The sequence below is a fragment of the Porites lutea genome, chromosome 4 (genome assembly GCF_958299795.1).
Source record: "Porites lutea chromosome 4, jaPorLute2.1, whole genome shotgun sequence".
Lineage (NCBI taxonomy): Eukaryota > Metazoa > Cnidaria > Anthozoa > Scleractinia > Poritidae > Porites > Porites lutea.
This window is the reverse complement of record NC_133204.1, coordinates 15,171,358-15,197,885: the sequence shown is the minus strand read 5'-3', so window position 1 is coordinate 15,197,885 and position 26,528 is coordinate 15,171,358. Positions and strand designations below refer to the sequence as shown.

Sequence of the window (26,528 nt, the reverse complement as noted above, 5' to 3'; positions counted from 1 at the left end):
AATGGCATTTACTTATGACATTTCATTTTACAAACTTTGTTCAGAGATTTAAGGCGCTGATCTTTTGAGCCATCTCTGTCTAAAATTAGATCACTTACTTTGAAAATTCGTGAGCAACTCAAGAAAGCTTAGCTAAACTTATTCCAATACTTTTAAATGTTTCTTGAGCTGTCTCACAGGGACTTCAAAACATCTGAGATAAAGTTACAGCAAAGAGTTGTTTCTTTCTAACGAAAACAGCTGCCTGATTTGCAGGGGTCTAAATCCCTCGCACCCCATTGGTTATCGTAGAGTCCATGGCATTATATTTATGTGGTTTAGATTTTTACAACACAATAGAGTTCAAGTTAATTGATCTCTTCAAAACGCTTTTTGTATTCAGGTCCGTAAGATCCTTTGTCTTAAGGTTGCCATAGTGGTTAGCAGTTGTTAAGCGCATCACTAGCTGCAAACAATAGCTTCTCGATTAAGAATCATGACTTCACTACATTTTGTATTATTCTAGAAGATCCGTGAATTTTCCTTTACCACCCCTAGTTGCCCACGTTTGGAAAAGCTCAAACTTCCAATCGCAAAATGAGCCATTCCTTTTTTGGACCTCCTCTTGCTGTGTAGTCCCCATTTTTTTTTGTACAACGTTGCTGGATGCTGGCATTGTTCTGGTATTTAGTTGCGCTGCAGTTAGTGGGAGTCGCACCTCACTTAGAACTAAACTCCGCAGGGGAGGAATAGAGAGGTTTTCTGTCACCGGAAGTAGCTCTGTATGTGATCTCTGCACGAGCGTATCGAATAACAATAGTAATCGCTGTCAATGCGAGGGCACGTCGTGACCATATTGTTCTAACTAAATCATCTCGAACAACAATCTCCAAAACGGGAAAGCTGTTCTAAGTTTTTCCTGGAATTCAACTGCGCTTGAAGAAGAAGAGATACATTTTTATGAAATTGATGTTTTGAAGCAGAAATCCCAAGGTATGCTAATCCGTAGTCGTTGTTTGTCCGGTGACTTAAAGTTTTCACAGGAAGTAGAGATATTTCATTTCCCCTTGTGCTAGAGCTTGGTGCGGTTTTGTTGTTGTCTGTTGTCAGAACTTCATAGTGTGATCGTAACGATGCGATTTCGGTTGTAGCATAGCCGTCGGCCACCACAAAGTCGCTTCGTGAATAATGCTCAATACCACAAAAAGTAAACAGTTAGAAACGTGACATTTTGAAGATACCGATGCATTCATAATTCATGCGATTGTCCATACACAAGTTGTGAGTCATGTTCGCTAAATACTCCGCGCTAAGTAACTTGCTGATTTAATTAATTACAGAGAGCGGCAAACAACAATTTCTTCTTTTAACTGTGGATTTTCATAACTACAGATTGAAAACCTTTGTGGATCGCTTGGATTTAATGGTACGTCGGAACTTGGAGCTGCATGCTAGCCGTTTAGGATTGGAAAGCTAGGAACACGGCAAAGTTACAGCATCATTGATTGATTTACGCCGTCGATTATGCCGCTGTGGAAGGTCGTACTCTTTACCTTCATTCATCTCGTATTATTCACTAAAGGAAAAGTCAAATCTTGCCCAGGTAGGTCCCATTAGGCTGTTTTATTCAGATGATTTTGTGTTCAAATCCGGACACGTTTGGCAAAGCTTTGTAGATCGGAGGTAGATAGAAAACGCGTGATAAAGGAATGCGGTGAAACGTAGCTCGTACTTTTCTAGGATTGATCCGTGATCTTCGTACTCCTAGTCTACTTGATCGCTCCTGATTAACACTGATTTCTTTGGAAATGGACACACAATGTTTATTTCATAGAAATAGCCGTGAAATGGACACTTTAAAAGGTGTTCATTTCAATAATTTGTTTCGCTCCCCTCGTGTGGCTCTACACACCGTACCTAATATTAAAATCTGTTCGCCATTCTCTAAATGAGCCGCCGCGGCATTCTTTAGTGTTATTTTCCGCCACTTATTAGAAGCTATTTAAAAGCGTCTTGCCTTTTGTGAACGCGGTCAACTTTACGAACTGTTTCTCATATCTTCTGTGTTAATTGTGATAATTCATTTCTGGGACGAAGCCGCGGAAGGTCCGCGTAGTTTTTTTAGTAGAGAGAATGGAATTCTCAGCGATGTTCGCTTGTTCTTGGAAAGATTTGCCCAAGCATCGAGGAGAACAAATGCTACGACCTTTGTATGTAGCTATTTTGAGAATGTTCTGGTGTGGGAAAATTTATTTGAAACTACTTTGACCACGAATTAGACCGATATTCGAAAACAAGGGTTTATTTTATTGTAATATATTGTTATTGTTCAGGAACAATTAAAAGCTATTTTGGTTTTCCACCTTCTTTACGCGTTATCAGCTATGGTTAAGTGATTTTATTGGCTTGTGTAGTGACTTTACGGAACGTGTAGTAGTCAACAACTTACAACCTGTTTAACATGGAATATGCAAAGGTTTAATGCTAAGAAAAGGTACATCTGTGACCTCTTGAAGTGTGATTAGAGCTTTCAACATCATAATGGACTAAGAGGGCAGACAATGGTGCATTCTGAATACGTTTCATGGGCAAAATGAAGAACAAAATCAGAGTGACTCTTTTATCGTTATTCAATTTGTAAATGCTGAAAATTTGTTTTCGATTTTCGTTTGGGGTGAACTTACCGTACGAACGAAAAGCGGTGCTCGTTTTATTTGAACTAATTCTAAAAAGAGCTTTTATCGGTGACACGTATAGTCATTTTTTTATTGTAAAAAAAAAAAGTTGAAGAGTACGCCATACCTGAAGAAAATGTTTTTCTTTTTATGTCCATTGCAAAACGTCACTCAAATGAAAGAAAATCTTTTGACGGTCATCAATTTGATGCCACAAATATTTGCTCTGGTTTGTTGAACACAAAACAGAAGCTTCATTGTTCGCGTTATCCCGAGGAGTTTTGGTCGCATATGAAAACAAACTATAAACTGTTATATGCTGCGCTAAGCTTAGAAACGGGTAGAATGGAGATTGTTTTAAATCATGTTAAATAGTTTTGTTGTCCGTCTTGGTAGTGTACTCTTTGCCAATCTGGTTGCGTGTAAACTTTAATTGTTTTCTTAATGTGGAATTCACTACAATGGCCGTCGCGTAATTGTCTCTTTTGAAAAGGAAGTGCCTCACTGGCGTCGCCCATGTCAGCCTACGCGCGCGCAAAGTTTTCAAGGTAATAGGTTACATTTGAGTTCTGTCAATAAACGTCAGAAAGTGGACGATCCTTTTATGCTTCTGTCTTGTAATAACCTCCTTGGTGCATTTACTGAAAATAATTGATGAAAGAATTTACAGAGGGATTTAATTAATCGGGTAATACAGAATTTTCTGTTAAGGGGAACAGATGTTATATTATCGGTTATTAATTAAAACGTTTTACAGTATTTTTATGACGTTGGTCATCCCACAAATTCTCTAGCTTCTCGGTAAAAGGGTCATCTCTACTTGTTTTGTCTCCAAACATTGTGTTAGGATAGTTTTACTCTGTAGAAAAGCTATTATCTTTGTTAGTCAGGTTGGCGCTCCGCCTCAGCTCAGCTTGCAAAGGTTGTAAGGGTTACTAGGTAACTAATATGTACCACTTTATTAAACCTGGCAATATAATACGCGACACGAATCGATCAATCCTTTGGCGGTTTGCTGGGACAGATAGACTTTCAAGGCATTGAGGAATCTTGACTTACACAGTTCTGTTTTCATTTAAGTGTATGTATTTCGTTGATCCTACCCAAATGAATTGCGGAGCCTCCCTGGCTCATCTGTAGAGTATTAAATTCCCTCCTCTTCCTACCACCGGAAATACTCTCTTTAAAAATATCGAATCTTATTTTTACTCACTGCAGCTAAGATTGATTGTGATAAAATCAGCGTCCAAAACGTCCTCGAACGTAAAAAAAAGTCTTTGTATAAACTTTCCAATAATGAACAGGATGCATGTGAGGATGGGCCATGTCACGTTTTTTGAGCTACGGTGGAAACTCGATTTAACGAATGGCAGGGAGCCTTGCAAAATATGTTCGCTATAAGTATAACGAGGTTTCGTTATATTGGGGTTCTTTTCTACATATTTTATTAATACTGGGGCGGAGAATATGGTTCGTTATATCGAGGACTTCGTTTTATAGTGGTTCGTAAAATCGAGGTTCTATTCCTAACTTCCTAAAAATTCGACAGTACTCGGAGATGTTGTTCTTTTTATGCACTTTTTAGGACCAAAAGCTGACGTGACGCTGCCGAGTGTAAGACAGAAAACTAGAGATTGAGGCACATAACTCTGCAAGTAGAGCCAGATATAAAAAGGAAACATCGCCCGCGCGTCTCAGAGCGTATAGCTTAGTTTTTCTGGTGTAAGCGTCATGTGTAACGTCACGACATCAATCAAACTCAGGCAAAAGCCCTCTTTTTGTCATTTCGGTTGTACAAAAGTAGTCTTGAGAATTATCCGCCTCACTTTTCTGTGCGCTTCCTCCACACCCCCGGAATACTTATGGAAAGATAGGGTAGGATTGTGCCTTCAAAGCAAGGCGATATTTAGGTCAAAAACCATTCATTTTGCGACCCGTTTGAGACATGGTGCCATTTTGTACAACTCAGTAATTTCATTTCGCATACAGAGGCTGGTCTTTGGTGGATCTTGACTTTTTCAGTAGCTTCTGATGTAGAGCTGTAGAGTCCAAACATTTTATCCCCAAACAGCGACGATAGAAATGAGATAGAAAAATTATGAGCTAATGTAAAGTTAAAATTACCTTCTAAAGCCCGTGAACCAGGCGCTGAGGCGTTGGGAGGGGTGGGGTGGGGTGGGAAGAAGTCATTAACGCCGGCATAATTATCATATGGCTGGATCCTCGAGAGAACGAGATGAAGCGAATCCTGTTTTCTGATTGGCTATCTGAGCGGACAAGATATACCTATCTTGCCAAGAGATTTTTTTCACCGTATGCTAAGTAAATCCATTATTGACCAAACTTGCTCAACATTGGCCTTTTTTCTTCTTTTTTTAGCCCTGTTATGGACTTCGGCTTCTTCTTAGCCCATAAAAACGCCAAATAAAAATAAAGGTTGCATTCCTTTTAGCCAATCTAAATCCGGATTTTGCGATAGAAAATTCGATTTTTTGTTCCATGTTAAAAAGACCAACCAATCTAAGATTGCAATCCGAACGATCTACCTCTGAACGTGGATCTTTCAGATTGGTATCTTAATCTGGTTTCAGATCTTTGTTCCATTTAATGAAACTGCTTTTCGATCACAAAAACGTGCTTGTTCATCAGTAAACACGGCGGGTCAAGGTTAGTTCAGGCAAAAGTTATTTATATTCCCCCGTTATTCTATGCCGCTAAAGGATTGTAATATATTTAACTCAAGTTCCACTGTCACTCTATATCCGTTAGGAAGTGAAAACGCTTAGATTTTCTCACTGTAAAGCTATACTGTACATTGTCTGTTTGTGTTTAGAACGCGCTTCTCAGCCCTTGAGAATTGGTAATAGTCTTCTGAATTTTCTTGAATCAAATTCCAGATAATTTTAAGTCGATGAGTTCCAGTATGAACCACCACTAGTTAAAGAGCTAATTTTCTTTCCGTTTCTCCACGAGAAGATACTTTTAGCAGAAAGAAGTAAAAAACGATGCGTTGAAATTGAGAAGAAGATCGGAGCGGCAGGCTGCTGCTGTATGGATCAATCTTATTTCAGATTTTTGTTCCGGCTAGCACGAAATTCCAAACAATCTGGATTGTCCAAATCCGAAAAAAGTTTGGCTGAAAGGATTGTAACCAAAAAAATGGTAAAATAAGAAAATTAAGACCTACAGTAGGTCAATATCCATCGATGTTGACCTCACGCTTGATCGATAACACATGGAGCACGAAGTGTGAATATTGTTATATGTAGACTTTTAAAAAGGGCGTATCCGTTATACACGGGTAATTTCTCATAAGTTATTTTTAGAGCCAATGATTTTCTTGAAATTCATATTTAAATGACCATTGCCTGGCTCCTTTTGGGGTTTCCGTGTTTGGTTATCGATGTTAAAAAAAGTTGAGATCAATAACCCTCGAAATGACCATATATAACGTTCTGAATATGATGTTTTACACGCGTCGTGGCAAATGGTTGTCAGTGGCATATTCTTTTCAGAAGAGTGTGCAACTTTGGACGTGAATCGCGGCAAAATCGCTCCTTAACGCCGTGACCCGGCCTTAGCTCAGAACTAGACGTCCTTTTAAATAGTTTATATAAGAACGTCTAGTTAGGTGGAGCTAAGGCTGAGCTAAGACGCAATTCAATTTTGGTCAAAGGTCATGATGAAAACTACATCTTGGAACTCCTCTGCCATGTTTTTTGACGGTGTTTAATTCAGTGAACTGTGTTACGTAACCCATGTGTACTAATATTAATATTAGCCAAACTTTTCGTGTTATCTTTATCATAATTTCTTTATAAAAAGACATATTTACATGACGGAAATGCGAGCAAAAAGAGAAAAACTGAAAACAGTGACCTAGTAAGAGTTTCGCGTAAAGTTCCCCTATTTAGATAGCTTTTTGACGCATTTCTGACCTTCAATGCCGTTGTAGCTAACATGGTTCATCTTTCTTTTCAGCTCCTGAAATTCGTTTCAAGCCAAATGATAAAGAAAATATTTATGCTAACGAAACGTCTGATATCAAACTTCCCTGCAACATCAAAACAGCTGGAGAAGAGTTTCCGTCTCACTGGCAAAAGGATAATAAAACGCTCCGACCATCAGATCATAAAAGAATGACTGTTAAGCCAAACAGATGGTTAAAGATAAAGAAAGTCCGGAAAGATGATGCTGGCCTATACACCTGTGTTGTCACGAACAAGTGTGGCGAGAAGAGTTCTGTTTCGATGCACCTTTATGTACGCGAACGTAAGTACCTTATCATAGTCAGATCACTAAATGGACAGACAATCTTATGCCTCTTGTTTTGGGGCAAATACAGGTGTGATCTTTATTCAGACACTAATTTAACCCTTTAAGCCCTAAGCGTGATCAGCATCAAATTTCTCCTTGTAATATCAATGCTTATTGAAACAGAGTGGTCATGAGAATTACAGACATCATTACACAAGATGAATGTGCTTTATATATTTTCAACTACCCCTCTACTTCTGTAGGAAATGAATAGGGGCTATTCATATAAGAGTTCAAATTTTGATCTTAGGGTTTAAGCGTTAAGAGGAAGCTATAAAAAGAAGTGATCTTTCCGTTCTTAGTTGTCTTACCCCGATCTGGCTGCCATCGAAAAAAGGAAACGGTGGTGTTGGGGTTGGGGGGAGGGGGGGGGGGGGGTGTTGGGAGCGCAATTTAATTTAACAGTCCCTCTTTATCTTTCTGTAATAATTTGTTTTACGAATTAACTCACTGCGATAATTTTTCTTGGTTTGCTTTAATAGTGCCTACACGCGATCCGAGCAGGAATTTAACGCCAGGTAAGTTTGAGGTGTTAGAGCACAGTTTTCCTTGATTTGAGATCTTAAGCGTGGAAAGAAACTTGACGAATAAACTCTTATGGAATGTTTTTGTAATATATTAAACACGAGGAGTGTTACCTCTGATATCCAAACAGAAAGAAATGAATCCGTTTATGCGTACCATACATTCACCCGCATGATAGTGGAACCAGTTTTAAATGGCACGCTTATGAAGACAATGGGCTTAAAGAAAGGAGGCCCGGAACCAATAATTATACTGGGGTTTTGGACGGCCGGAAAATTCGAAAATTCTCGGAAAATCCGAACGCTCGCCGTTAGTGTTGAGGCTCTCGGCGTCATACCTATCTGCCATTTGGTTTTAAGATTTTAAATGGAAGTGCCCAAGTGCGACTTGCAGGTGAATTTAATTTGTCGTTTTAAGGATAACAGATTCAAACGGTCGATGCAAAATCTGTTTATATTCCGCTGCGCTCACTTACGAGATAACAACTTTGTTAAACACTTCTAGATAATTTCGTGCCCATGTATCAAGCAAATTACCTATGTATTTTTCTATTTTCAAACTGCCTTCACAGGGATAACTATCTCCGTTTTCTTATCATTTAAGAGGATTTAGGAAACAGATGTCAACTACAATCGAACCTCCACGTGCGATCACCTCCCATAAGCGACCTCCTATCTATATAAACTGACACCAAAACTTTCCCAGTGAAAGCCTTTAGTTGGAACCTCTCGTCATAGACCACGTCCTGTAAGCGACCACGACATCTTTTCGGGGCTTACGGTTGAATAATTTTCCATTGTTTTTAACCTCCTTTGAGCGACCATTTGACGCATGATCTGATCTCTATAGTATGTTTGCTATGAGCACCTCTCGTAAGCGACCACTGAGTCTTCGCATTTTGGATAGCCGCTTACGCGAGGTTTGAGTGTATTGTCCTTGTCTTTTTGCAGCTGCTCCAAGGTTTACGGTACCGAAACTGAAGCTTCAACAAAAGCTGATAGCCCTACCGGTCGGAAACTCGGTAAAACTTGACTGTTCCGCCGATGGATACCCTAAACCCAGGGTTGCATGGTACAAGAATGGAAAACCGTTTACTGAGAGAAAAGATAGCTTTCTGTACTTGGATTGGAATTCATATGTGGTGGCTTTGAAGGATGTGGTTCCGTCAGATACTGGGAAATACAGCTGTAATGTCAGTAACCATCTGGGTTGGATAAACCAGTCATACGACCTTGATGTGCACGGTAAGGTCATTGATATAAAACGCCTGGAAAATGTAGTCTACGTCGCAGACGTAAGCCAACCTCGGTTAGTAACGTCTGCGAGGCAGTTCTGCGCCCCCAGTGGACTCAACGAAGTACCGGAAGTACGTTTCGAATTCCCTTTCATCTTAATTGGCAAATCGACAATGGCATTTTTAACAGGCCAATCATGGCGCATACTCAAATCCCAGTACACAGGTGGGGCCCAGAACAAGGATATCAGCGCTATTTCACAGACGGGCTTCACCAGAAGTTTAGTTCCGTGTGTGGCGCAGGCTAGGAAAATGATGAAAGAGACTTTGGTTAATTATTTGTTAACCTCTCTATTCCATTCAGCTTAGCTCTTCATTTCTTGTTGGAATTAGAATTGGCCAGAGAAGTTTCAAATTTTAAGGCTGCTTGTTGGGTTCAAAGTGGTGTCAAGTTAATAGAGAAAATAGTGTTCTGGGGACTGGAAATAAAAGTGTCCCTCAGTAAAGTAACAATTCTGGGCAATCGTTTCGAAGAGACACTCACTGGTGCTTACGCACAGACTTCTCCTGTTTCCTAGCCCTTTCTGTTTCAGTCAGCCTAGTTGGAGATATTTCAAGTTGTAAAGTCCCTGGAGACTGAAACTACAAATTTATCCCTGAATGACAACGCAGAACTTTGACAATTCTTTCCGTAGCTTACATACAGACGTCCCCTGTTTTAGGTAATAGGCTGATTTAGCAGCCGTAGGGGAACGTTAGTTGACGACTGCGCGGGCAAATCAAACAACTGGCTTGACTATTTGATTGGTACGTTTCGATTCGTCTTTACTCACAGGTTTTTCAATCTTCTTTTATAATATCGGCGTATCTGTTTTCTTCCTTCTTAGAACGAGTTCGTGCTAAGCCAGTGGTCCTTCCGATGTCAAACGCTACAGTTTTTGTCGGCGAAAACGCGACTTTGATATGCAGGGCATACAGTGACGCCATGCCTCATTTCCAGTGGCTCCGTTGGTTTCCTTTCCATTCCAACAGCTCTGGTAATGACACTGGTAGCAAAAAATCGTTGTATGAAGTCATAGACCAGAACCAGCAACATTCCATCAATTACTACAGCGGGGGCAACAACAAGCACGAATTCCATGGAGTCACTTTAACTTTGGTCAACGTTACAAAGAAAGAAGAAGGAAAGTATACGTGCATTGTGGGGAATGCAATCGGTTATTCTGTAACGCACGCTTACATCATCGTTCAAGAAAAACTGGGTAAGATAGGTTCAATGCTAAAATGAATACATACCCTAAGTTAGTTCAATGTTGTTGATTTGATAATTATATTACCTATATTTACCTTATTCTTAGTATTCTTGTCATTTATGTACTCAAATGACTTCGAATTGTTTGTAAATGGGTGTACTGAATGTAATTAATAAGCCCCATGGTTTTCTATAGAGGCTGCACTGCCACCAGAAATTTGTCATTTTTTTTTCTTGGTGTTAATGTCGTAAATAAATAAAGTATAAGATATGGTTCCTACTTGTAATGAATCATCCAACAAAAAATAACGCTTTCAAGGTTATGTTAGACTTAATGGACATAAAACCTGAAAGAAAAAAAAATGTAATACACGCCATGTTTTACTATATGCCTTCCCAACCGCTTCTGGTCGAAATCGAAGTTATCGTCCTACTCATATTCCAGGAATTGAGGTATCAAAGAAAATTGCCAAAGTGGAGAAATACTTAAACAATTAAATCTAATGAACAGCACACGGCAGGAGGTAAACGATGCAGATGGCTATTTTCAAGCGTGGCCTTGCGTTTAAATCGTGACGTTTAAAAGTGAAAAACAACTCCAGTTGGTGATCTCAGCGGCTTTAAACCAGACCTGCTTTCAAAGTGTGTTTTGCCTGCTAAGCGCCTTATAGAGGGCGCTTCCGCGGAGGGGAATTTACACACTTTGATTCTGCGATTATTTTTTTGCTTGGGGAAGACAGCATGGCCGAGCTGTAAGTGCGTTGGACTTATAATCCGGAGTTCCTGAGTTCAAGTCCAGCCCTGAGTGCTAACTTGATTTGCTCTGACTCGTTAGTCCCGTTTTCAAATCCAAGCCCTCCTTTGTAAAATAACCAAGTGCGGTTCGCCTTCTACCAGCTGTCCTGGGATTCTTAACTTTGCATTGTTTCATTTGAAGTATTTGTTTCATTATTCCTGGAGTGCTCCACAAAGGGAGAAGATAATTTATTATTTAAATTGAATTTAAATTTTAACGCGCTGTAGCCTATGTTCTCTGCTGATAAGCATGTATTTGATTTCAGAAACAACTGCGTCACCACCCGAAACAAATGCGACCTTTTGGCAAGATACAAATGAAAATCTTCGCCCAGCTGACGAATCACCAAGACCTTTATTATCATCATCGTCATCGAAGCGAAAAATTCTTATTGCAGTGTTGGTTGCTGCTAGCGTCGTGTTTATAGTGTTGTTTGGGGTTGGCTTTTATCTTTACCGGCGGAAGATGAGATTAGCAAAAGAAGCTAAATACGGTCTCGTTAACAGTCCCAAGCCAAATGAAATCGCTGTGGAATACAGGGCTCATGACCCGTCCGTTGGCGGCTCCCTATCTTCTTGCGGATCAACCGCTCCACTGATGCGGCAGCGAAGTCTACGCTCTAGACTGGGTTCTAACCTCACTCAGGTGTCCGAAGTGGAAATGCCTCTGGACGAAAAATGGGAGATCGACAGAGAGATTATCAGCCTACAGGAAGTTCTTGGAGAGGGCGCGTTTGGCAGAGTCATGAAGGCTGAGGTGTTAGGAATGCCCAATATGCCCTTCAGATTCAATGTAGCGGTTAAAATGCTTAAAGGTAAGTTTTGTATTCTAGTAATCACTGGAAAATACACCTCCGCTTTTTTGATCTTGTTATAGCATACGGCTTCTTTAATTCTGTCCGATACGACGAACGTGCGATTCCGAGAGAGTATTCCTTTCCCGGCCGCGCGAACGTTCAGATGGATTGAACAGTGGTTTGTCCACGCAAAAGGGAGATTAATAGAGGTATTAGGCTATTGTTAGTCTAACCCAGCTCAAGCGCCGTCACACATTCATTGTAACCAGTGAAATAGACTTCTGTTGAGCATTTAGAATAACAATGAACGATGTGACAGACCTAGAAACTTTCATTGTCACAAGAACAATAGCCATTTCTTCCGATGGTCTTAAAAGTGGAGAGATATGTATGCCCCACTGCAAAAGAGTGAGTTACAATTTTTGTTCAAGTTTCACACTGATAGAAACTACTTGATACCTTGTTTTAGTGGAGAGAAAAGCAACGACAGCAACAAGAACAAAACTAACTGTCATGGTTATGCATTTCAGAGGATGCCACAGACCAGGAACTCACAGATCTTGTATCAGAGATGGAGGTTATGAAGACCATTGGAAAACACAAGAACATAATCAATTTGATCGGAGCCTGCACTCAAGGAGGTTAGTTGACCGAGCAAACATTTGTTGATGAATCAATTAAAAACTGAAAAATTGGTTGACCCGTGCTCGTGTGTCTGCAAACAAGATAAAATCTATCGCCATCTTTCTTCTTTAACTCTTTGGCCCAATATAAGAACCTGTTTATGGCAAAGACCTCAAAGCACCATTATTAAATTCTGCTCTCTTTTTCTTCAATCGTAGTTGTTAGTTTGGTTTGGGTACGTACATGTTGGTCTTTTGGACTACTGTTTAACGTAACGTAAGAACATTGCAGACCGCTTTAACATGAACTATTCAGAAACCATCCAGTGTCAGTTCACAAAATTAGGCGTTCTTTTTAAAAGTACAGTCAAACCTCCATGTGAGACCACCTCTCGTAAGCGACTACCTCTCATAAGCGACCATCCATCCAAAACACCAAAATTTCCAAGTCAAAGCCTTACGGTTGGAACCTCTAGTAAACGACCACCTCTGGCAAGTTACTGCGACCCCTTTCAGGGTGACGGTTTTATAAATTTCCATTGTTTCCAACCTCTAGTAAGAAACCACTAGACGTACTGATCTCCATACTCGCTGTACTACAAGTACCACGCTACAACAAGTAACTTACAAAATTGCGTGCAATAAATTCTCTTCTTGCAAAAAGTAGATAATGTCTGGACCGCTTCTCGGAAGGGACCCCTTGTGGATCGACTTTCCTAAGTGACCTCTATCTAAATCTTGGCATTTTGAGTGGTCGCTTACGGAAGTCTTGACTGTTGTGAATTTTTAAAACGTTAAACTGTTATTGTTGCTTTTTCCCTTCAGGTCCACTGTATGTAGTTGTAGAATTCGCTCCAAATGGTAACTTAAGACAGTTCTTGAGGGAAAGGAGGCCAACCAGGGAATACCCCACAACACTGACGCTAATGGACCTAGTGTCCTTTTCGTATCAGGTCTGCAGAGGAATGGAATATCTTTCTTCGAGAAAGGTATGTGTAAGCAGATGTAGGAGTTTTTAGATGACTGTATGAGTAATGTATGATCGATTTAGTAGGAGCTTCGAATTAGTTCTGGTTCGAGTTATTAAGGTAACATTTTAGGAAAGGTACATGTCTGAAGAAAATACAGGAGAAATCAATTCTGTTTCGAGTTTGTGCTAGCTTCAACCGAAGCTTGGAATTTCTGGGTGTTAACTGTTTACATCAGTGGGGGATCCAGATTTTGAGATAAGAAGTTGGGGCGGGGGAATATGGGGGTCCATGCATCACGACAGACATTATCATTATATAAGTCGGACGCTTTTGAATTTTCTTCACGGCCTGTGGGCCTAAGAGAGGATTCATCGGTTAAGGCCAACGTAAAATAACAAGTCCTACTTTTTTTTATTAGTGTATTCATCGTGATCTGGCTGCCAGAAACATTTTAGTTGGTGACGATAATACGATGAAGATTGCAGACTTTGGTCTGGCTAGAGATGTGCATCAAGTCGATTATTACAGAAAAACAACAGACGTAAGTATTACATAATGATGTTAACTTAAAACGCTCAAGGGTGGTATCATTTTTCCCACTAAAGAGGGCACATCTATTTAAGTTTCACTCGTACTTATTGCAGTAGGCAATGAAATTTCTTAAACTGAAAACTAAAACATAATTATATATCACCAACAGTAGTAAAAGAGGTTATGTCACGCTATTTTCTTTCTTTTTGTTAAAAAAAAAAAAAAAAACGAAAACGTTTCTTCGCATCAATTGAATTCCAAAAATAATGGCTCAGTTTAAGACTATATTTGGGCATTTAAAATGGGTTTTAGCTATGCTTGCATAAATCACCCCCCAAAAATTATTATGATTAGTTTTTTTTAATGATGTTTTGTATTTCTTCTTCGTAACTCTACAGTAGCAGTTTGTGTATTGGTAATAGCGTTAAGTCATGACTTTGGCACAGAATTGACCTAAATCAGCAATAGATGAAAGATGATTTTTTCAGTCAGTGACACACGCGGCTCGATAGAAAAAACTCGAGTACTACCAATAGGAGTCGAACCTCATTCTCGTCCCCAGAGCCTGCTGGTGGCCTGAGAACGAAGACCAGGAGGCTCTGGGGGCACAGGATTTGAAGTCCTAGATTTTAGGACTTCCGGTCATTTCCGGTTCCAAAGTAAGTTGGAGGATTCTCTTTAAAAGGCGTTGAATCACCTAAATTTACAGTAATCGACACTTCTACAAGAGAGAGTGAACGCTATTTGAAACGTTTTAGAAATCAGAAATGAACGGAAGTCCTAAAATCTAGGACTTCAAATCCTGTGTCCCCAGAGCCTCCTAGTCCCCGTGCTCAGGCCCCCAGGAGGCTCTGGGGACAAGAATGAGTCGAACCTATGAACATCTGATTACCAGTCCAGATGCTCTACCACTGAGCTACAGAAGATTCTTTGGAGCTAAGTCACTAAACTAGGTTCATGTGACAAACATCCTCCATATTGCTAGTACTAGAATGTCGATAGGTGCTTGATGCGCAATCATAAAATGATAAAGATGTGGTAGTGAACCTATGACCTTCTGGTTACTAGTCTAGATCAATGCTTTATCACTAGGCTACAGGAGATTCGTTTGAGCTAAGGCCACTAAACTAGGTTCATGTGACAAACATCCTGTATACTGCTAGGAATAGAATGTTGGTTTGTGCTTATGCGCAATGATAAAGATGTGATAGTGAATTTTGATCTTGCTGAATACACAAGAAAGAAGATTTTTCAGTCAGTGACACAGGCTGCTCGGAAGAAAAAATCCGCGTGACGTAGCTCGTTTAAAGATTAGAAACTACTTCCCAAACACGGGACAGGGGCTCTCTCCACCGAGCTACTCGTGTAGAGCAATTCCATTTACCAGGTTCATATACGTCCTACATGCTGGTAGAATCATCAGTGTTCTCATTTAAAACTGAGGTTTAAATTTGACCTTTAAACAAATATAATGATGATGATATACCCATTATGTTAATTTGGTGATGTTTTTTAAATTAGGGACGACTACCAGTGAAGTGGATGGCCCTCGAAGCCCTCTTCGATCGTGTCTATACTACGCAAAGTGACGTGTAAGTAACAGGAGAAGTTTGAGTTCGAGAAAAAGCTTGAGGCAGAAAACTGTTGTTGTTGTTGTTGTTTTGTTGTAGTGAACCTGTTATAACCTTTACCCCTTTTATTCCTACACCATGTTATGCCGGGATGCTTTTTCACTCCAACTTTTCAAGCTGGGTACGAAATTGTATATGTCACTATTCAAATATTAACCTCTCCCAAAACGTTTGCAAAGTAACATAATTGATTTCTTAGGATTTTACGGCGAGATATTTGGAATTTCTGCGAAAAAACAAAAGCTCAAAAATTAGGAGTTTGAGAACAAATCTCAAGCCGTTTTGTTATTAAAAGTTACTCTTGGGTGATAATCTAGAGGCTAAAGCCTACGGGGGATCAGTTCTCCCAACCTTTGTCCTGTCCTACCTCAGTAGAACTCATAAATAAAAACCTCGTTTTCGAAGTACAGTCGACTCTCTCTAAGACTGACACCTCTGGGACCAACTTTATGTGTCTGTTTAGAAAGATGCCCGTCTTATAGAAGAGAGTCAACTAAAAGGAGTAAACTAGGGACTAACTCTAGATGTCCGTTTTAGTGGGGTGTCCGTCTTATAGAGGTGTCCGTCAAGAGAGAGCTGACTGTATAAGTAATAACAATCTCTGATATCCAAGTCAAAAGGTTTTTTTAAACATGGTTCTTTTTTCTTTCATCAGGTGGGCCTTTGGTATACTTGTATGGGAAATAGTTACTTTTGGTACGTATATTCACGAGCTAAAGAATAGCTCTATCATATGTCGCATAAAAATAAATGTCTTTCACTGCCGAATCACCAGAATACCCTCTTCCACTTTCTTTAATGGTTAATAGTCACACTTAATTAACGTTTTTATTGCGTTTTATCTGTAAACTGTTACGTCTTTAACTGCCAAATGCTCTTTTCTAGGAGGGTCACCATATCCTGGCGTTCCTTTGGAAAACCTGTTTGAACTTTTAAAATCTGGATACCGAATGGAAAAGCCACTCAGTTGTCCAGAGAACATGTGAGTAGCCAATCCGGTTTCAATTGTCAATGCATAAAAGTCTTCTTTTCTACGCTTTTGTGTCTAACGTTCACTTTGAACTTCGGAATTGCATTGTAATTGTCGTATTTCCTTAAGCGCACAAGCTCTAATAAGCGTCCTCCCACGGATTAGCGCCCACCCGTCGGTTTAACCAGTGCAAATAATAAGCCCTTCCCTCCCCACTTCTTCTTAGAAGATGATCTACATAACGGAGGTAGCCGAAACTGACTAATCTAATCCGAAGCTGTCTTCCGATAGCGAAGTGAACTGTAAAAAAAAAAAAATAATAATAATAAAAAAAAATAAATAACGGGGCTCTGTTTTCGTATTTTCAAAGTTTTTGGTTTTTACCTTATTTTCTTAGGCATGAAATTATGTTGAAATGTTGGCAAGAGTTACCGACGAAAAGACCTACATTTGAGGAACTGGTCAAAGAGTTCGATGCCATGCTTGTGTCACTATCAGATAGTGTAAGTAGTAAACTGCTTTTCATACGTCAATCGATCATTTACGGTTGTGGGTTCAGTAACCTAGCCTTTGAGTGAATGTGAGGCTGAGCGAGCGTTTATATGAGAAAAAGTTTACCCCTTTTCCCGAGCCAAAAGTGCTCGCATGGTCTAATTGTCTCGCCTTAACCGAGATGACCCGGCTGGGCGAGCTATTGTGCCGGTTTATATGGAGAACAGTTGGCCCGGCTTGGAGGGTGTACACCTCGTTTTACATCTTAACCCACTCCCTTTCATGTCTTTCAGTGCCGTTTCAACAACAAGAACATCATTTATTGGCAAAAATAAAATAGATTTTCTTCATGTTCTCACCGCCAATACGTTTACAAGATAACCACGCTTTGCTCCGCCAGTCAATTGACTTAATTGACCGCCAATCAATTAACTTTCCAGTCAGTTAAAAATAAATGAAAATACAGTGTTTTCCGTTAAAACACTGCGTATGAACCGGTCTTTTTTTACTTGACGGGAAGGCTTCCGGAACGATGCCCATGAGAAGCAATGGCGTCCTGAAAAACAAACAAACAAACAAAAAAATAACATTAACTAACAACCGAACAAACTAGCATCTACTTTCTCTTTTATTCTTTTGTCCCAAACATTGCAGCGTTGTTGCATATTTCACCTGAATCTGTATTCGTTTCAGGAATATATTGATCTGGAAGCATCACTTATGACTCCATTGGAACCACCAACTCCAACGTCATCAGAACCGCCATCTACTCCGCGAAACTCAGTAGGAACTGAACATGAAATGGAGAGTGATGATAGGGACAATGACAGCGTGTTCGTTGATAATACCAACGATATTTGGGAAGTCCGTAATCTTTCGAGACACGCGAGGAAATCGGAGGGTGGCCAGGACTCCAGAACGTCATCACTTTTAAATGGACAACAAACGGACAGAAAATACGCTCGACATGTATCGAACCCTGAGATAGCTGACAATAAAAAACCAACGCGTGTTACTGCTTTTCGTTCACCAATACAAAGCGATGTGTGAATTTAAAGTATAGCGAGGCGATGTCGAATATCGTCTGAGCAGCTACGGGAAATATGGAGTGACTGAGGGAATACTTTTGGAGTTGTTTTAGTCATGTAATCCGTGACTTCTTTGGCTGCCTCATTGATGCCGGCTTGACTTCGTTCATCATAGTGTATTGCAATGAGGATTCCGCCTGACATCAAGTACTTTATAGTACCCGTGAGCCAAATAAACAAGAAGCCTTACAATGCAACACCTAAAATACCTTGGTGAGACCAACGAAAGACTGAATAATTCCCTCGGAAAAAAATCTAATGTTTGAGTCTAGGCCATAAAATTTTATTCTAGTGCTAATTTTTGGCGTAATTTTCATTTTTCCCAGTCTTTAGTTGTTCTGCGTCAGTGGTATTAACATCGGAAAAGGCTGTCACCTATTGAGTTGACTCGAACTGGAAACATCCCCAAAGTATTAAAAGTATATTTGTATATAGATAAAGAGAAGTTTAAACAAGAAATATTGGTTATGGAAAGGATATAACTGATTCAATGAAGGTTACTTAGGCATTGGGCAATTGCGTATTAGGAAGCTATTGTTAGGTGATTACTCAAGCAAATCAGTGCTTTGTTCCATATGCTCAAATGCCCAATTACTAATGACCAATCGTCAAAGCAACCTTTTTTGATTTAGCTGTATATCCCAGATAGGTTTAGGAGAAGAGTACAAATAAATTCGTAGTGACAAAGACACTGCTGGCGTTGTTTGGTTTGTTGCTTTTGGGTTAGTCTCCAAGAAACCACTTTTAACCGAATGTATTGAAAAAAATCACTATTATGGGGCTCTAAGTCAATAGTTGTTTTAGTAAAAATCCAAATACTTGGTCAAAAATATCGAGACAAAACAACTCTAGCTAGCAAAACGCGATTCAGCCGCCATGGTTTTGCTTTTCAAAGCCGGCGCTTTTCGCTACTTGTGGGCCTGTAACATATGGCCTAGTAGTAGCTCAACCAATCAGAACGCAGCATTGATAATAGACCACTAGGTTGGCCAATGCGTTTGAATGAAGTGTAGCTGTTGTGGTTCAATTTCATCCTTGGTTTAAATTTTATTTCCCTTTGTTTTAAACTCGTTAACATACATTACCATGCTTCAAAGCAAAGGAAAATAAAATTTAAACCAAGGAGTTATCTTTGTTTATCTTGTATTAAGTCAAAATTAAAGATTATTTGGGTTTTTTACAACAGCATTTCCCGAATCTCGCGTCGCGAAAGCGAAAATCTCGCTCTCTGTGTCCTCTAAACTCCCGAATCCCGGCCTTCAAATAAGATAAATCCCGGATCCTGAGAAACCTATTGGGGACCCTACTGCTCTCTTACGTACCACTCGTTTCCGTTTAGCTAACTATGTAAAACACAGAGACAAGCGAGGGCAAGGGGCATAAAAAGGAGCAAAAAAAAAAAGAAGAAAACCTGAAAAAAATTAGAGCATTGGGGAGTGGCAGGAAAGAAAAGGAATCGCCTCGTTTAGCTAAAACGAACCAGAAGCGACCTACTTCCAAGGCTATTATTGTTAAAAAAGACAGTAAGATCATTACAAACATGCTTTCCCTGGCTTCAAATAATTTTCCGGGTAACGAAGGTTAATTTGTCCGGTCAAACCTAGTTTTATTTCTGGAGAAGTCTCCCCTCCCCCTGGTGGATATTTAAAGTAGCTTCACTGTTTCTCAAGAAATGTTTATAAAAATATTAATAAGAAGAATAATGATATGTATAATGATAATAATAATAATAGTAATAATAATAATAATAATAATAATAATAATAATAACAATAATAATAATGATAATCCTGTTCATGTTTTGGAGATCCGATTCTTTGTCCATCTAATCGCTCCTCTACTGCGATACAGTGAAGGAGTGATTAGGTGGACAAAGAATGAACTTCAAACATGCAGGATGCATAGGACGGTGAAGACACTGAAAAGGAACTGCACCCCAGAAATGATCCTGCAAGAATATTTCTATCAATGAAGAAAGGGGGAAAAGGACTCATTGGCTGTGAAGCTTATGTCTGTGGGAAGAAAGTAATTTAAGTTGGTTTTCAAGGAATTCCTAGGAGCTGTTGCTTCGGAAAGTAGGTGAACAAGGAACAGTGAAAGTGGATGAGGCAAAGTATCCACTAAGGAGTATAAAAAGAGTGAAAAGAGAGATGATGGAAAACAAATGGAAAGAAAAACAAATGCAGAGGTAATATGGCAGGGACATGACGGGAGTGGATTGGGAGAAAACACGGCAGTGGTTGTGGAATGGGGACCTCGAGGGATGTACAGAAGCATTGATCTGCAGCGCACAAGAACAAGATTTAAGAACTAACTATATGAAGTTTTACACTGACAAAACCTCAGAATCAGAGAAAGTGTAAGTCACCTAACAAGTGAGTGCTGCAAGTTAGCCCGACGTGAGTACGAAAGGCGACATGACAATGTGGCGCGGTATGTACATTGGCAACTGTGTGGGAAGGCCGAACTAGAACGAGCAGATCAGTGGCACAAACATACCCTAGAGCAAGTGGTATGGGATTTCAATGTACCGTGTGATAGGATGGCTAAAGCTAGAAGGCCGGACATCATCTTCGTTGATAAGCAGGCAAAGGAGGCTAAGATCATAGACGTATAGCTATCCCTGGCGATACACGAGTAAAAGACAAAGAACTGGAGAAAATATAGCCTGCGATCATGCCCTCTCCCTTTATCTCTGTAATCTGTTTTCTGTTTTTCCCTCTCGAGCCAAAGAAGCAAAGAAGCAAAGAAGCAAAGAAAAAAAAAAAAAACGCCTGATCTCACGTTAGAGGAAATAGAGAAGTACCAATTTCTTCGAGAAGAAATCGAAAAGTTGTAGAAACTGAAGAAAGTGACGGTTGTGCCAATTGTGATTTGGGTATTCAGAGTTGCATCCGATATATTTGAGAAGTACGCGGGCATCAGACTTGAAGTGATCCAGAGAGCGGCTTTGTTGGGGAGGGAAAGTTTTGGCCATTTAGGGACTCAAATGTAAGGACTCTTTTGGGACCTTTAGGAACTTTTTGTTGCTTGCTCTCAAGGGTAATTTACCAGGCAATGTAAACTTTTTAAGCCTGAGATTCTACAATGTAATAATAATAATAATAATGATAATGATAATGATAATGATAATAATAATAGTAATAATGATTCTGTTTGTTAAAGCAGATCAGAATTTTAACAATTTTTATTTTTTGCCAAATTGGGAAATTTAAATCTCGTAAAATATACCCGTTCCGTTTTCGCGAAATCAAGTTCCAGCAAAAACGTAACAATAGGGCATCAAACACGTGCACACGCTCTTGATACTGTACATAACACCTTTAATTGAATACGAACTATTCCACGCCTCCGAACGCTACCTACCCCACCCCGCGGGAAAGTTGCAACGTTCGACTAAATCTTTAATAATCTGTACATTTGTGCATTTAGATTTCGCTGTTGTTTTTTTTTTCAGTTTTTCTCACATGTTACCAAGTCATTACATGCAACAAAATTTCGTCTAGGATTATTGTACTTCAAAGCAATCTCCAAAAGCGAAGTATAAAAATATTAAACATCAGGGCTCGAAAAAAAAATTTGACGGCCAGCTTTTACCAGGGCCATTGCTTGCTCGTTTTAGTTAATGATTTAGGTACGAGATGACTCGCTTGGACCATTGTCTGGTAGACAATTTAGCCTGGTTCAAAACGCTACTTGCCCAGCAAGAAAACCTGATTGTCCCCGAGAACCGAACGGGACTTTTTCCGTCTCAAGTAATTCACACCGCCACACTAGCTACTTCTGAATTTGCGGTGATGAATTGAGGAATAACAAAAGTGATAATTTATAATTCCCGAATATTTAAAAACGATAAGAACATTTATTTTGTTTTCCATTGGAAGCGTAAACGACCGACAAAATGTCCAGTAAGCCATACATTTGACCAGACAAAACTTATTTGTGAACGGGCATTACCCGTTGACGATTTCCTGGTGCCGATCCTTAGCTCGACGGCTTGCAAGGTGTTTGTTTACTTATGTCAACTTACTACGAATTCTTTCTACATATACATCTTTTTTCTAATCATCTATGCTCTTCCGCTAAGTTCTTTGGCTTGATTTTATTCTACCAAGTGGTTGTACACTAATGCCAAGTTGTGATGATTTGATTCTATACAGGCATGATCTTCACCGAAAATCTTTTTATAAATCATCAGTGCTTTTTCGTGAGGTTTTTTGGCCTGTTCGTATTCTCCCGCGTTGTTGTAAACTGATGCCAATTTATGATAACTTGCTATTAGGCATGATCTTCACCGAAAATCTTTTTACTTTTCGTGAAGTTCTTTGGCTTGATTGTATTCTCCCAAGCTGTTATAAACTGATGCCAACTTGTGCAAACTTGTTGCTACATGGACATGATCTTCACCGAAAATCTTTTGGCGAATCATCAGTGCCTTTTCGTGAAATTCTTTGGCTTGAGTGTATTCTCCCGAGCTGTTGTAAACTGATGCCAGCTTGTGATAACTTGTTGCTACATGGGCATGATCTTCGCCAAAAATCTTTTTGCGAATCATCAGTGCTTTTTCGTGAAGTTCTTTGGCTTGACTGCATTCTCCCAGGCGGTTGTATACTGACGCCAGCTTGTGATAACTCATTGCTTCACAGGCATGATCTTCACCAAATATCTTTTTGCGAATTGTGAGTGCTTTTTCGTGACGTTCCTTGGCTTGATTGTATTCTGCCAGACGGTTGTACACTGATGCCAGGTTGCTATGACTTGTTGCTACATCGGGATGATCTTCACCAAAAATGTTTTTATAAATCATAAATGCTTTTTCGTGGAGTTCTTTGGCTTGATCGTATTCTCCCAAGCTGTAGTACACAGATGCCAAGTTGTCATAAGTTGTTGCTACATCGGCATGATTTTCACCAAAAATCTTTTGGCTGATCATCAGTGCTTTTACGTTAAGCTCTTTGGCTCGATTGTATTCTCCCAGGCTGTTGTACACTGAAGCCAAGTTGTTATAACTTGTTGCAACGTAGGGATGATCTTCACCCAAAATATTTTTGCGAATCATGAGTGCTTTTTCGTGACGTTCTTTGGCTTGTTTGTATTCTCCCAGGCTGCAGTACACTGATGCCAGCTTGTGATAACTCGTTGCAACATAGGGATGATCTTCACCAAAAATCTTTTGGCGAATCATGAGTGCTTTTTCGTGAAGTTCTTTGGCTTGATTGTCTTCTCCCAGGCTGCTGTACACTGATGCCAATTTGTGATAACTTGTTGCAACGTAGGCATGATCTTCACCAAAAATATTTTTGCGAATATCGAGTGCTTTTTCGTGAAGTTCTTTGGCTTGATTGTATTTTCCCAGGCTGTTGTACACAAATGCCAAGTTGTTATAAGTTCTTGCTACATAGGCATTATTTTCACCAAAAATCTTTTTGCTAATCACTAGTGCTTTTTCGTTAAGTTCTTTAGCTTGATTGTATTCTCCTAGGCGGCTGTACACTGATGCCAAGTTGCTATAACTTGTTGCTACATTGGCATGATCTTCACCAAAAACCTTTTTGCGAATCATTAATGCTTTTTCTTGAAGTTCTTTGGCTTGATTATATTCTCCCAGGGTACTGTTCACTAATGCTAAGTTGTTCAAACTTGTTGCTACATGGGCATGATCTTCATCAAAATTCTTTTTGTAAATCAGCAGTGCTTTTTCGTGAAGATCTTTGGCTTGATTGTATTCTCCAATGTTGAAGTGTACTGGTGCTAAGGTGCTATAACTTATTGCTACATTGACATGATCTTCACCAAAAACCTTTTTGCGAATCATCAGGGCTTTTTTGTGAAGTTCTTTGGCTTGATTGTACTCCCCCATACTATAGTAAACTGGTGCCAAGGTGCTATAACTTTTTGCTACATCGGCATGATCTTCACCAAAATTATTTTTTCGAATCATCAGTGCCTTTTCGTGAAGTTCTTTGGCTTTATTGTATTCAGCAAGCCTGTAGTACACTGATGCCAAGTTGTTATAACTTGTTGCTACATTGGGATGATCTTCACCAAAAACATTTGTGCTAATCGCCAGTGCTTTTTTGTGAAGTTCCTTGGCATGGTTGTATTCTCGCAAAGTGCAGTACACAATGCCACTTATATTAAAAATCCTTTCTTTACGAGTTAACGCACTTGTTGAATTGTCGTCTGTGTTCTCCAGTAGGTTGCATGCTAAGTCGACCACACTTTTCGCAACGAGACAATAAGAGTTTTCGTGACAGAAACTGGCGAGAGCATGTAGCCAATCAATAACTATATCCAAATCTACGAAGGGCGTTAACCTTTCTACAAAAGTGCTTTGATCCCGACTAAACTCTGACTTCATGTGCTTGACTAAAGATTCACAATGCGGTCTCAATTTTTTACAAAACGCATAATTCTCATGATGATCATTTTCTTCAAGTTGGGACCCGAAAATCTTAACCGCTTCTGCCATGGTGTGGTCACTCTTCCATGATGTCAGGTTAAACATCTCGCCCCGTCTCAAAGCTTCGTGCACAACTTTATGCAGACGTAGATAACTTCGTTCACCCCCGTTTTCGGAATGAACAAGAATTAAAGAAGACCTTTTAATCTTTCCCTTCATGAACAACTCTGGTTGGTCCTTTACTTGGGATTTAACGAACTTCAAAACAGTTTCGAGTGGGATATCGTCGTCAGCGCAGAGAGAAAGAAAAGAAAACGTCTGACGAAGAACCTCGTCTGAGTCAACAGCTCTTTGGATAGCCATTTCTACTGCGGCCGTTGTTGTTTTAGCATAGGCTGAACTCTCATTAGCAAGGAAAGTTTCAGTCTTTTCTCTTTGGCTATATGTTGATATTTCTTGAAGGTATGCTTTCCAATTATATTTTGAAGACTCACTGGTCACAACAGTTTGCACGTAATAAGCAGCAGCAGCTAAGGCCAGTGGCTGAAAATCGAGAAATTCAGCGACATTCTCTGCTTGTACTTGCTCTGAAATTTGCGATACGTTTTCCAGCAATTCCATTGCCTCGTCTCGCCTCATTCCTTTACTTAACGATTCATGATACGTGTGAGGAGCGTTTTGAGGAATTGTGCCACTGTCTTGAGTGGTAATCAGCACTTGCCCGTGCCCCCATTCTTTACTGCCAGTTTGAGGCAGCAATTCGCGGACTAAGCGTAAGTCAATCACATTGTCTGCTATTATCAACCATTTGGTAAATTTACTGGCCTTTGGCAAAATCAAGCGATGGAGCTGTTGAATTGCTTCCATAGGTTTCTTTCCTTTCAGAGATTCTAAGCCTGTTAACGCGTATTCTGTTATCCCTAGGTGTCTTCCAAGGGTGAGATAAGAGTCAGCAAGTGTCTCAAGGCTTTCTGTGTTTAGCGTCGCAGCAAAGATAAGATCAGTAACTGCGTCACCGGTTTGTCCAGAAAAGAAGTGTTGTCCGATTTCCCGGGCAAGTTGGCTCTTGCCACAGCCTGGATTTCCTGACAGATAAACTGTACTAACTGCTCCGCAGGAATCATTGTAAAGCTCCTCCATTTTGTTAGTGATTCTTTCAATGTCATGCGAGCGCCTAATGATAGCGTGTGGTGGGCGTGATGCAAGAATGCAAAATGGCTGAAGCTTCGCACTAATTTCCTGTGTGAGAGATCTGTTTTCTTCTTTTGCAGAAACCAGATCAGCTTCTGTACTCTGAAGTGTGCTTTTTGTTTGTTCCAAGTCAGATTTTGTCTGCTCTAAGTCATCTTGCAGATCGCGAGCTTGCTTCTTAATTTTTTCCACTTCCTTCGTTGGAAAGGTCGTCTGGTTCTTAATTTCTTCAATCTTAGTTGTAGCAAGACCAAGGGATGTAAAAGCATTCAGCAATCTGTCTACAGACGTTTGGAAGTCTGCATCTGCCAACTTAGCCTCAGTGATATGAGCAATCTCGTTTCGCACCTGACGAAGGTCATCGACCTCTTTATAGACAACTGGGCTTAAGGTTTTACCAATGCTGTCTGAGTACAGGATGACAAAAAACAAACAGGTGCAGTCCCACTCTGCCGTGTTACCATTCTGGATTGTTGAAAGAAACCTCGCGTTCTTCTTGTGGCTTGCTTTAGATTCCATGTTGTAGAAATCATGGCCATTTTGTGCCGTGTCTTTCCATTCTCCAACTGACGTTGCTTTATAAAGGAAATCCCATTCGTTTTTGAAAATCTGCCGCAGTCCTACTGGGACCAATGTGGATCCTATGTAGCAGAGTCTGAAGTAGTTTAGTTGCTCCTGCGAATATTCCATGACCAACTGATCCTGTAAGAGATGTTTAACAATTATTGAGTGAGGCTGAGTATCATCTGAAAAATTATGAAGATCTCGAAGGGTATTATGGACCGAGGGGCCTCGGCGAATAACACCCTCCTCGATCTCCATAATTCTCCAGACGATACGAATCCCGAATTCAATAATTGTTAAAGTAAAGTAAAGTAAAACTTTATTTCGAAAGGGTGGCCCATTAAGCTCGGGGGCTGGTCTCCATAGGGGCCTTGCGTCTTAAAAAACTACTTTTCATCAAGAATTTGTAAATACATTTTAAATAGCCTAAAAATACAATAATAGCATTTAAAAATTGCCTTTAAAACCTCTTCCAAAACAATACAAAACAA

At 39.9% G+C, this 26,528-nt stretch overlaps 2 protein-coding genes across 3 annotated transcripts; one reads left to right on the top strand and one right to left on the bottom strand.

Annotated features, from left to right (window-relative positions):
* Nucleotides 1–263: 263 nt before the first annotated feature.
* LOC140932616 (fibroblast growth factor receptor 4-like) lies at nt 264–18,571 on the top strand. Of its 2 annotated transcripts, none has more exons than XM_073382126.1 (15): nt 264–972; nt 1,372–1,582; nt 6,636–6,926; nt 7,454–7,489; nt 8,447–8,740; nt 9,618–9,992; nt 11,044–11,592; nt 12,105–12,215; nt 13,023–13,186; nt 13,587–13,709; nt 15,221–15,291; nt 15,986–16,026; nt 16,216–16,312; nt 16,698–16,803; nt 17,486–18,571. In XM_073382126.1, exons 2-15 carry the CDS (start codon nt 1,504–1,506, stop codon nt 17,840–17,842), a joined length of 2,694 nt encoding a protein of 897 aa, XP_073238227.1. In that variant the 5' UTR covers nt 264–972; nt 1,372–1,503; the 3' UTR covers nt 17,843–18,571. The 2 variants fall into 2 exon arrangements, with proteins under 2 accessions (XP_073238227.1, XP_073238226.1); XM_073382125.1 differs by having other exon boundaries at nt 264–1,260.
* A 2,655-nt stretch (nt 18,572–21,226) lies between these two features.
* On the bottom strand, nt 21,227–26,169 carry LOC140932615 (uncharacterized). The gene has a single exon (XM_073382124.1). It carries the CDS (start codon nt 26,161–26,163, stop codon nt 22,186–22,188), a length of 3,978 nt encoding a protein of 1,325 aa, XP_073238225.1. The 5' UTR covers nt 26,164–26,169; the 3' UTR covers nt 21,227–22,185.
* Nucleotides 26,170–26,528: the final 359 nt, after the last annotated feature.

Coding starts and splice junctions, on each gene's coding strand:
- LOC140932616 (XM_073382126.1), top strand. CDS start 1,504: ATGCCGCTGTGGAAGGTCGTACTCTTTACCTTCATTCATCTCGTATTA. Junction 13,187..13,586: donor AATATCTTTCTTCGAGAAAG/GTATGTGTAAGC, acceptor TTTTTTTATTAG/TGTATTCATCGTGATCTGGC. Junction 16,027..16,215: donor ATGGGAAATAGTTACTTTTG/GTACGTATATTC, acceptor GCTCTTTTCTAG/GAGGGTCACCATATCCTGGC.
- LOC140932615 (XM_073382124.1), bottom strand. CDS start 26,163: ATGGAATATTCGCAGGAGCAACTAAACTACTTCAGACTCTGCTACATA.